This window comes from Pecten maximus, chromosome 10, assembly GCF_902652985.1.
Source record: "Pecten maximus chromosome 10, xPecMax1.1, whole genome shotgun sequence".
NCBI lineage: Eukaryota > Metazoa > Mollusca > Bivalvia > Pectinida > Pectinidae > Pecten > Pecten maximus.
Genome location: NC_047024.1, coordinates 22,151,310 through 22,163,930, shown reverse-complemented (window position 1 = coordinate 22,163,930; position 12,621 = coordinate 22,151,310). Strand labels below are relative to the sequence as shown.

At 37.8% G+C, this 12,621-nt stretch overlaps 1 protein-coding gene across 1 annotated transcript; it reads left to right on the top strand.

The window, feature by feature from the left end:
• The first annotated feature begins 2,869 nt into the window (after positions 1-2,869).
• LOC117336591 lies at positions 2,870-3,982 on the top strand. The gene has a single exon (XM_033897203.1). The coding sequence runs from the start codon at positions 2,870-2,872 to the stop codon at positions 3,980-3,982; it is 1,113 nt and encodes a 370-aa protein (XP_033753094.1).
• Positions 3,983-12,621: the final 8,639 nt, after the last annotated feature.

Genomic DNA, 12,621 nt, shown 5'->3' with positions numbered 1-12,621 from the left:
AGATTTTGTCTAGACTATAGGAAACTGAATGATGTGACTATTAAAGATAGCCATCCAATTCCTAGAATTGACAGCACCCTTGATGCGTTATGTGGTCACAACTGGTTTTCTACTATTGACCTCAAAAGTGGCTACTGGCAGGTGAAAGTGGCACCGGAGGACAGACCCAAAACAGCATTTTCCATACAGGGAGGTGGACTATGGCAATTTGTGTCCATGCCCTTTGGATTATGTAATGCCCCAGCAACCTTCGAAAGGTTAATGGAGAAAGTACTTATTCACCTATCCCATGATATATGTATGGTGTACTTGGATGATATAATAGTACTGGCAAAAAGTTTTGAGGAACATATCAATAATCTAGACAAGGTATTTGGGAGACTCCAGCATGCTAATCTAAAAATGAATGCCAAAAAGTGTTTCATTTTTAGGTCATGTTATAAGTGAGGAAGGTATCTCAACCGACCCTGAGAAAATAGTGTCAGTCAAAAATTGGCCTATTCCTAATTCTGTTAAAGAGGTGAGACAATTCTTAGGATTATGTTCCTATTATAGGAAGTTTGTCCAAGGATTTGCTACCATAGCAAGACCATTACATAAGTTGACAGAACAGTACCAAAACTTTACCTGGTCCTCGGATTGTCAGAGTGCATTTGATACTTTGAAACGGGCGTTGACAAGCTCGCCGATTCTGGCATTTCCAAGGTCTGATGGTCAGCTTATATTGGATACTGATGCGTCTAACTCAGGTCTAGGTGCAGTTCTCTCTCAGCTACAAGATGGGAAAGAGAAGGTCATATGTTACTATAGCAAGATGTTCAGTAGGTTTGAAAGAAAATATTGTGTGACACGTAGAGAGTTACTGGCAATAGTAAGCTGAATTAAACAGTTTCACCACTATCTATATAGGCAAGATTTCTTGGTCAGGAGTGACCATGGAGCCCTTACTTGGTTGATCAATTTCAAAAATCCTAAGGACAAATGGCTCGATGGTTTGAGTTCTTATCTGCATACCAATTCAAAATTGAGTATAGAGCAGGTAAAGTCCATGGCAATGCAGATGCCTTATCCAGGAGACCCTGTTTAGAAAGAAATTGTGGTCATTGTTCTCGAGCAGAAGAGAGGTATGAAAATATGACCTCAACTGATAGAGTCGATCACAATATATTTAGGGTTGTTACACGATCTGGGAAAACAAACCATAATGACCAGTCCAGGGGAGATAATCACCAATTCTAGGATCAATGATGTCACATCAACCTAAGGTAGCTTTAAAAGGTCCACATCAGGCCAAGGCTTTGCCAGATGATGGTGAAAATGGAGAAGACAAAATTAAACGCCATTATGTAAAAGAGAGTCAGCAAAATGATCCAGTCCTAAAAGTGGTATGGAACTGGGTGAAATGTGGAGAAAGACCTAAATGGCCAGATATTTCTTCATCAGATGAATGCACCAAATTCTATTGGATGCGATTTGACTCATTGATAATCAAAGATGACATATTATGTCATAAATGGGAAAATGCTCAAGGGAGACAATCCATTTTTCAAATGGTTATCCCAAAAAGTCTTACAGACTTTGTATTAAAACACTTACACAATAGTATAACTGGAGGACATTTGGGTAATAAGAAAACACTTTCTAAAATAAGAGAAAGGTTTTTCTGGTATAAAATGTCTAGAGATGTGAAGCTTTGGGTAAAGTGTTGTGACAAGTGTGCGGCTCGAAAGTCACCTGGGAAGTGGCCAAAGGGACCATTACATACATACAATGTGGGTCTCCCTATGGAGAGATGGGCCATTGACGTATTAGGACCATTACCATTAAGCAATAAAGGGAATTCATATCTCCTTGTAGTGGCAGATTATTTCACCAAATGGGTGGAGGCAATTCCCATGCGAAACCAAAAGGCGACCACAGTTGCTCAGAAATTTGTTGATAGGATTGTAACCATATTTGGTGTTCCTATGCAACTGCACTCTGATCAAGGTACTAACTTTGAATCGGATGTATTCCAGGAAATGTGCCAAATCCTGGGAATCAACAAGACTCGAACCACTCCATACAGGCCACAGTCTGATGGAATGGTAGAACGAGCGAACAGAACAATAGGGAATATGCTCTCTGCATTTGTATCAGAGAACTTAAGGGACTGGGACGCACACATAAATTTACTCATGATGGCATATAGGTCTTCTTCCCATGTATCCACTGGGGTATCTCCGTGTGAAATGGTCTTTGGTCGGAACATAAACCTTCCTGTTGATCTAGTTCTGGGTCGGGTGGAATATGAAAGGATACAAAGTACAGATTACACAACAGAGCTAAGAAACAGAACGGATAAAGTGCATGAATTTGCACGGAGCAAAATTTCATTAGCAACCGACAAAATGAAATATGAACATGACCAAAACATACAACACAATCAATTCAAAAGAGGAGATCCAATTTGGTTATACAATCCTAATAAGCGTGGCATTCGTTCCAAATTAAGGTGTTCTTGGGAAGGTCCTTTTGTAGTTCTTGAGAAGATAAATGATGTTGTATACCGAATACAGAAATCTTTAAAATCGAAACCAAAGGTGGTTCACCATAATTACTTAAAAGCCTATGAAGGTAATGAACGTCCTAACTGGTTAAGAATTTAAAAAGTCCTCTAATTTGTAGTATCATAGCAGTACATTAATGTTTGTACATAATACTTACAAATACCCTATTTGTTCTGTTGCAGATCGAGATCTACAATATGGCTTGAAGTTTGAGATTTCAATGCACCTTGTGTGAGACTGACTTTGGGAAAAGATCATTCTGCGAGAGGCACCTGGTGGCTGTTCACAGCGGGTTTGTGTTCCAATGTAGGAAGTGTAAGATGACATTTTCAAGGAAAGATGCCAAGCACCCAAATTGTGAGGGGATAACTTGTTTGGTTAAGCGAAGTTCTATGACCTATACCTTCGAGGAGAAGCAGGAATTCGAGGAATTCATGAGGACAAGAGGAAATAAAATAAAAGAAATCAGAAAGGAAGGACAGAAGAATAAGCAGACAGAAGAGAAGAAGGGAAAGGATAATAAGGAAAAAGAGAAGGAGTGTAAAGGAAAGGAAAACAAAGGGAAGAATGAAGAAAGGAAAAAGGAAGATACAGCAGGGAAGATGGAGGACACCACTGTGAGGAAAGTGACCAAACCACTAAAACCATATAACAGAAAGAGGAAAGTGGAAGACAACAAGGGAGAGCAGGCGGGTGTAGTAGTTAAGAAACCTATGGTGGAGAGAGTGATTAAAGACTTGGAACTGTCCAGTGTAAGTTCGGAATCATCTGATTTGAGCAAGAAGGTGAACTCAGTAAAGGCCCCAGCAGAATATTGTATAAGTGTATATTCAGAGTATATGGTGGAGAGCGTAGAGAATGATGTTACATACAAACCTACTCCCAAGATTACAGAAACAGAAACAACGAAACCTACCATGGCAGAAAAGGAGGGAAAGAAAAACAAGATGGCACAAAAGGAGGTAGTGAAACCTAAGATGGTACAAAAGCAAGAAATGCAAGCTAAGATGGTGGAAAAGGAAGGGAAGTTAACAGAAGTAAGCAAATCTAAGCTAGTCATGGACCCCTCAAAGGTAAAGGTGGACGCGTTGGCAGAAAGGCAGAGGAAGAGAATCATTATCAATGTTGGAGGATCCAAGTTCGAAACCTCTTCAGTAACTTTATCACAGGATCCCTCCTCATTGTTAGCCAGGATGGTGAATAGGGATTCGGGCATGAGGCCATACGACGTGCGCTACGTATACACCTACTTTGTTGATAAGGACAGTAAACATTTCAGCAAAATACTCAATTATATACGTTGTGGATCCGGAGCACACAGCTCGTTTCAGAAGGTTTTACCAAGTGACCACGTTGAGTTGAATGAACTGTTGATGGAGGCCACATACTATGAGTTGGATGGGTTGGAGCAGCTAATTTTGGCGCGTTTGTAACGTTTGTACATTGAAATGGATGTGACAATGTTAGCGGTTTATTATAAAACAAACTTTTTTTTTTCTACTAGCATCTAATACACTTAATTTATATATATATTAATGAAAATGGAATGGTATATGTGATTGCCAGAGACTGTGGTTACTTTGATTGTGATGAACATTATTTATGGACACTCTAAGACTAGAGTATAATAAGATGAAATTATTTATAATATTTAATTTATGAATCGTTAACTAGTGTAAATAGTAACTTATTGAACATTATATAATGTAATATTGATATGATTTGTTGAAAATGTATATAAATGTGAATATGTTATACCATATCTCTCTGTTGTTTGTTAGCATACTAATTTTGTTTGGAAAACTGTGAGCAATACATTTGGCTGTAAATTATGATACCTTACATATACGTACCATTTCCACTGATACAGTAGTGGGCAAGTTGGAAGTATCCATTAAATTTACACCATTAAGCTCCAGTCAAGTTGAGTGAACAGCTATAGTCCTAAAACAAAATATTCATACACTTTACAAACTACGAACCCAATATTGGACATTCGGGACGAATGTTGCGAGAAGGAGGGGGGTAGTGTAACGAGCTGGCTTATGTGAATATTTTGTACAGGTTTCATAACTGACATAAGCTTATTCATTGTCACTGTTAGTAGTAGCGGAGAGTTAGCTCCGTTCTGACTTTACAATGATTACAAACTCAATTCAAATCAACACAAGTATGCTGACGATAATAACAGATAATATTTATCATAGATAATTATATTATAATATGTATAAGAGAAAGGAAGTGAGAACGCGTATTATCATTTGTTTGAAGACGTCAATGTCAACGGTTCAAATATGGCGCGTTCAAGCACGAGTATTAGAGTCGAGTGAAAATCCTAAAAAATACAAAGAAATATTTATATTCAGGACAGGGAAAGTTGATAGTTACGACAAATATAGTTTAGCAAGGTTACCTGACTATGGAGACATAGTAAGAAGTCATCAAACGATGAATATTATAAGAATTGTTGTACTGGATCACAGCAGACATTCCGCGAGTTTGCATGGTTGACTGTTCCGTCTGACCGGAAGCGGTTTGTAACGAGCAACGTGATTGGCTAACGACTTGCTCATGTCCCTGTGGTAACCTCGGACGCTGGGTATAAAAGACCGTCCGGACAGTCCGGCCGAGACATCTCATCAGACCACCAAACAAACTGGCTGCCTTGAGCCCAGAGAATTGGTAAGCAATCGAGTTGTCATGAACAAATGACCTAATCGGTGGCTCATTGTTCCCACATATGGAACGTTACAGTCCAAGGCGAATAACTCGTATAAGATTGTAGTTGCTGAAAGTCCAGTGGTTAAATGGGGACCCGTCTCCGTTTGGACTTATCACGTTTAAGGGAATTTCCCCTGCATTATAAATTTATTTAGATAGTAGAATTATATTCTTGTGATAGATACTGTAGAGTAGATGTACATTTATGTGCGGAATATTAGTGTTAGAGAATATCTGTGGATATAAGCTGTTAGGAAGTTATGTGGATAATTCTAATTCAGACTCTGTGTCCAGTGCCTTATAGCAACATGTTTAAAATGAGTACTAATAATTTAATAAATTGTAAATTAACTGTTATCCTGACAAGTTGTGTTCTTCTTGTGGTAAGTGCTAGGCTGGAACCGAATCCCGTATACTCAAGAGATTGCTGAAACACGCAACTAGAGTAGTAACTCAAATAATCCGCAATTGTGTGGATACTGAATAGCTCAGCTAAAATACGTGAACAAACGGCTAAGCGGAAAAGTTACATGACGTACATACAACATTTTCTTATGCAGAACTGGGAATGTTATCGTCATCCCTTGAAGCTTAACAGGGAACTACATGAAATATTTTCGTAAACGGACCTCGGAACTGTTCATATGTAGAATATTTTAAACGGAACTCGGAACTCCAGTTCCGTTTATCTTAACAAGTCCCGTAAATTTTACACGTGACTGATGTCTGCCTTTTAACCCATTGACACAAATAATTTTTCTTCTTCACATTCGGGTCTCATATGGAGATAAAGTACATATAATATTTTCTTAAACGGAACTCGGAACTGGGAACTTTAAATTATTTGTGTCAATGGGTTAAAAGGCAGACATCAGTCACGTGTAAAATTTACGGGACTTGTTAAGATAAACGGAACTGGAGTGGTTCCCAGTTCCGTTTATCTTATACGGAACTCGGATCTGAGACAAAGTCCCGTAAAGCTTATACATAGTAGTTCCGTTTTTCTTAAACGGAACTCGGAATTGGGACCAAGTTTGGTTTGGTTTGGTTTATTTTGTTTAACATCCTATTAACAGCTAAGGTCATTTAAGGACGGCCTCCCGTGCGTTGGACATGCATGCGTGTGGCGAGTGCGTATGTGTGTTTTGGGAGGCTGCGGTATGTTCGTGTTGTCTCATTGTGATAGGCCGGAACTTTTGCCGATTTGTAGTGCTACCTCACTGAAGCATACTGCCGAAGACACCCAGCAGCACACCCCACCCGGTCACATCATACTGACAACGGGCGAACCAGTCGTCCCACTCCTAATATGCTGAGCGCTAAGCAGGAGCAGCAACTACCATTTTTAAAGACTCTGGTATGTCTCGGCTAGGGGACAGAACCCAAAGCCTTCCTACAGCAGCGAACGCTCAACTACAGGCCAAAAGTGAGGCATTGTCAAGTTGTTCAGAAAGAAGGGAAAAGATAAGATCCCAAATTTAGTCGCCTCTTACGATCATGCAACGGGGGCAGCAGGTACAATTCTTATGATGAGTATAATATTGTTATATCATTGTGCGATGAGGATGATATTGTTTGATATATCATTGTATGATGAGGATGATATTGTTGTTACATCATTGTATGATGCGGATAATATTGTTTGTTATATCATTGTACGATGAGGATGATAGTTTGTTATATCATTATACGATGAGGATGATATTGTTGTTATATCATTGTACGATGAGGATGATATCTTCTGTTATATCATTGTATGATGAGGATGATATTGTTTGATATATCATTGTATGATGAGGATAATATTGTTTGTTATATCATTGTACGATGAGGATAATATTGTTTGTTATATCATTGTACGATGAGGATGATATTTTCTGTTATATCATTGTATGATGAGGATGATGTTGTTATATCATTGTATGATGAGGATGATGTTGTTATATCATTGTATGATGAGGATGATATTTTCTGTTATATCATTGTATGATGAGGATGATATTGTTTTTTTTACATCATTGTACGATGAGGATGATATTGTTGTTATACCATTGTATGATGAGGATGAAATTGGTTGATATATCATAGTACGATCGATGATGATAATGTTGTATCAATGTACGATGAGGATATTTTTTTTGATATATCATTGTATGATGAGGATGATATTGTTGTTATATCATTGTATGATGAGGATGATAATGTCTGTTATATCATTATATGATGAGGATGATATTGTCTGTTATATCATTGTACGATGAGGATAAGAGTCACCATTCATGCAAAATCTTTTCCCCTTCCTCCAAGGATGTTTCTGACTAAATTAAGTTCAAATCCATTCGTAACTTTATGATGAGTAGCGATTTAAAGGCATTACCTCTATTTCCCTTATTGGGTTTGGTTTGGTTTGGTTTAATTTGTTTAACGTCCTATTAACAGCTAAGGTCATTTAAGGACGGCCTCCCGTGCGTGCGACATGCATGCGTGTGTTCAGTGCGTATGTGGGGCCCACCCATTTGGCCCCTTTGGGGTCAGAGCCACCATTTATGCAAAATCTGTTCCCCTCCCCCCATGGATGTTTCTGACCAAATTGGGATCAAATCCACTCATAACTTTATGACTAGTAGCGATTTAAAGGAATTACTTCTAATTCCCCTATTGGGCCCCGCACCTTTGGGGTCAGAGTCACCATTTATGCACAATCTGTTCCCCTTCCCCAAGGATGTTTCTGACCAAATTGGGATCAAATCCACTCATAACTTAAGACTAGTAGTGATTTAAAGGCATTACTTCTATTTCCCCTATTGGGCCCCGCCCTTTTGGCCCCTTGAGGGTCAGAGTCATCATTTATGCAAAACCTGTTCCTCTTTCCCAAAGGATGTTCCTGACTTAATTGGGTTCAATTCCATTCAACACTTTATGACTAGTAGCGATTTAAAGGAATTGCCTCAATTTCCCCTATTGGGCTACGCCCCTCCGGCCCCTTAGGGGTCAGAGTCACCATTTATGCAAAATCTGATCCCCTTCTGCCAAAGATGTTTCTGGCCAAATTTGGTCAAAATCCAATAAGAACCTTTTGACTAGTAGCGATTTGAAGAAAATGTTGACGGACGACGGACGCCGCACCATGACATAAGCTCGCTGGACCTTCGGTCCAAGTGAGCTAAACAGGGAGAGAAAAAAGAAAAGACATGGAAAAAATCTTCGTAATTGTATCATGATGTTATTATTTATTACCATCAATATCAATGCATTAAAATATCCATTAAATGTAAAAAAATATATATCATGGCCAACATTGATCAATTCTGCCTTTTCTACAGACAAGACAAATTTAAGTTTAATAACTTGATATGAAATGTTGAATAAATATGCTTAATTTCATATCAAACAATCATTAATAGGAAATACAATTATGAGAAATTCCTGTTACAGATGACAAGATTCTTGTGGCTATGCGTCACCTGCCCCAGATAACGGGTGCTCAGACAAAAACTTGCACCAGTAGATTGAAACTTAACAATCTACTTGTCCATATCATCAAGGTAACGTATTCAAGTAACCTGTGTTTTAATGAATAATATATACTGTATATATATATATTTCCAATGAATTTGCCTTAAGCAGAGAATGCTTATCTTGCTCACCAGGTTCTATTCTCCTTCACTTCATACAAATCTACATCGTGTTTAACGAATTTTGAGTTTTGATTATGTTTTTTTCTCTCTATGATGTCAATTAATTAATTCAAATGTTATTTTAGTAAAATTATCAGCTAATAAACTATTAATCCTTTTGACATTACAGAAAGACGAGACCTGTAAGGACGCTAGCCAGCGTCACAAGACTGGCTCTACACATTACTGGGTCATGTGTCACCGGGTAGGGGATGAAGGGAGCCTCCTACTGATGAGCAACGACTCAGTGATGATGAAGTGCTCGTCTGCTTCGGAGGCGGTACTATCTGTGATGGCAGCTTACTACACAGCTGTAATGCCATATCCAACTAGTACCAACGGAGCTCTTCTTTTCTTGCAAGATGAAGTTCTTAATGATGAAATCCATGAAGGGGTAAGAATACCCTAAAAAAGGCCAAAAAACTCTTTGACAAGTATCAAACGGAATCGTTATCTTCAGCAAATTTGGACTTTAAGGCAAACATAACTATAAAGATATTTATCAATGAAATCTTGTATTTTCTTTAAAGCTACGTTTTGACACCACCATGCACAGGTTTCGATTTTAGTTCATCTTAAATTTTGTGTATTTTGATAGCTGATACAGTTATGACTTGAATTTTGAACATTTAGTTTAATAATAATAATACTTTATTTTCTGAGGGCGACATATTTAGCATGTGCTAATCTTCCATATGGCCCTCTATAACAACATACAAAACATAATATACATAATATAATATACAGATAACATATCTTAAAATTTGGTTTGGTTTGGTTTATTTTGTTTAACGTCCTATTAACAGCTAAGGTCATTTAAGGACGGCCTCCCGTGCGTGCGACATGCATGTGTGTGGTGAGTGCGTATGAGTGTTTTGGGAGGCTGCGGTATGTTCGTGTTAAGTCTCCTTGTGATAGGCCGGAACTTTTAAAATATCTTAAAATATATACAATATAATCGGATACAGGTTATAGTAATGAACATGCAGGTACTCATGGAATAATCGTATACAGTTGCATGTATCATTCTGAAGAACATGAATTTCTTTATATATACATTTATAGGGAAACATTTAAAATCAATAGATCATAAAACACATGCTTTCTTAATAATAAATTATGCATTATATGAATTCAACAACACTTGATATGCGTCATGAAGATAATATATTGCATATGAAAATTAGATGATTGGCCCTTTTATTTCATAGCTAATGTAATTTTTTTAAAATAAAACATCTTGACCCTAAGTCTCTTTGTACTTAATATCGGTTTATACACAAACTATAAAAGCAAAATTTTAAGTCTGACTCTTATTTATTTAGATATATTTATTTATTTTTTAATATACTTCTTGTCACATATATATTTGGCTCTTGGAGCTTCTCACAATCTTATAAATATTAAAGGTGGTAGGCTATATATACCCCGTTATCTGCCCCAATATTCTCACATTCTTGAATTTGTAACAAGCACATTTGGTTTGGTTGATTTTGTTTAACGTCCTATTAACAGCTAAGGTCAATTAAGGACGGCCTCCCGTGCGTGCGACATGCATGCGTGTGGGGAGTGCGTATGTGTGTTTTGGGAAGCTGCGGTATGTTCGTGTTAAGTCTCCTTGTGATAGGCCGGAACTTTTGCCGATTTATAGTGCTATCTCACTGAAGCATACTGCCGAAGACACCCAGCAGCGCACCCCACCCGGTCACAATATACTGACAACGGGCCAACCAGTCGTCCCACTCCAAATATACTGAGCGCTAAGCAGGAGTAGCAACTACCATTTTTAAAGACTGGTATGAACCCAAGCCTTTCTCACAGGGGCGAACGCTCAACTAAAGGCCAAAAGTGAGGCATTGTTAAGGGAGACATTAGGGAGAATAAAAGTGTTAAGAAAGAAGAGAAAAGATAAGATCCCAATTCTTACGCCCCACCTGCAGGGCTCTCAGAAAGATGGACCGAAGTGTTACTCAAACCTGCATTTATTGACTTTATTTCTGTTTGATGTTAACATTAAAACCCGCTGTAACGATATGACATCATGTTGAGAATACATCAATTATGTTCTGTATAAACTGTTTAAGAAAAGTAGTCTAATAAATTGAATAAACATTATTTTAATTTTAACGTGGCTGAGGAAAGCATACCGGAAGTTCCAATGGCTTCGGACGTAAACGTGTTTGCTTTCTCTATGGAAAAAAATGCTTATTGCAATGATATCGAAATCAAAACGAATTGCCAGTATTTCATCTCCAAGAAACAGGAATTTTGACATAAATGAATGGCATCGATAAAAATAGTCATCAATCCTTATTTATACGTTTGTAGCTATCACCTGCATATCATATCTGAACAAAATGTTTTCCAGGAGGTTCAGCAAAGACTGAGGTCAGCTGGAGTGTTTATCAACATAATCCTTTATTAATTCCGTAATAATTACTTGATAACACTATCAAATATATCAAGAGGTTCCAAGAGATTCATGAGGCACCTTTCAGTCAGCTGAAAGTGTTTGACTTTCGCTCATGGCCTCTTGGAAACGATGAGTTGCCTGATCATGGAAATGATGAACTCAAGGAGTTGCTATCAGACACTCCAGTCTCAGCCTTCTTCTCTGATGAGGAGAAGGATTGCATTCTAGAGAATGACTGGAAAGCATTAAAGCTTCACCTGAAGTCTTTCCGGGGAAATTCTCTCCTACAGGTGTATGGTCTTGTTTTGCCGGATGCTGCTTTTAAAGACTCACATATAGCGAAATTGATTAACTATATGTTGACCATTTCACCATGCACTGCAGCATGTGAGAGGGGGTTTTCCAAGATGAACTCTGTGAAGACAGCCCTCAGGTCCACTTTGACAGCAGCTTGCCTTCAGAACCAGCTTTTCCTCATGAATGAGGGCCCAGGGTTGAAGGACTTTGATCCTTCACCATCAATTTTACAATAGATGAAGATGGGTAGTGGGACCCGACACATCCAAGGCCACAAACTTTATGAGGAAAAATCTGACATGATAGTTGGCAATGACTCCCTCCAGATATCTGAAAAATAGAATGACTGTTCTCTTTAATTTCAGGAATGTAGAACACATACTGAAATGTCTGCAAATGGCTCTGTCCAATCACTTGAAAGTCCAAACATATATCACACTAAGTAACTTTGTTATATAAAATAAAATCATAAAAAAACAACAAAAAACCCCAATAAAAACATAAAAATAATCAAAAAAAAACCAAACAAATTAAATAAAACTTAACTCCGCCAATGTAAGTCCATGCCGGTCCCAAGCCCGGGTAAAGGAGGAAGGTTCGGGAAATAAGTACTTTAGTAGTTAACTATATCCCGATAAAGTGCTATTTTGCTACCGAAATCATACTCAATTACACCATGCATTTCCTTTTTAAGTTAGAACATCTGATTCATAAATTTATTTACTTTTTTTCATTAAAAAAACTCATTGATAGAATTAATATTGTCTAAAGTTTTGTTGAATAGTGCTGCACTGCAACTGAAAGGTGGTTAGTTTATTGCATACTAGGTATAATTGTAATCGGTATTATTCAAAAGTTTATGTTAAAAAATCATGGGCTAGTACAAAACCAGTCAGGGCTAGTGAAACAAATATATCCTACAAGCCCAGGGCTAGTGAGTGTGAATTTTTTTTACACCCCTGCG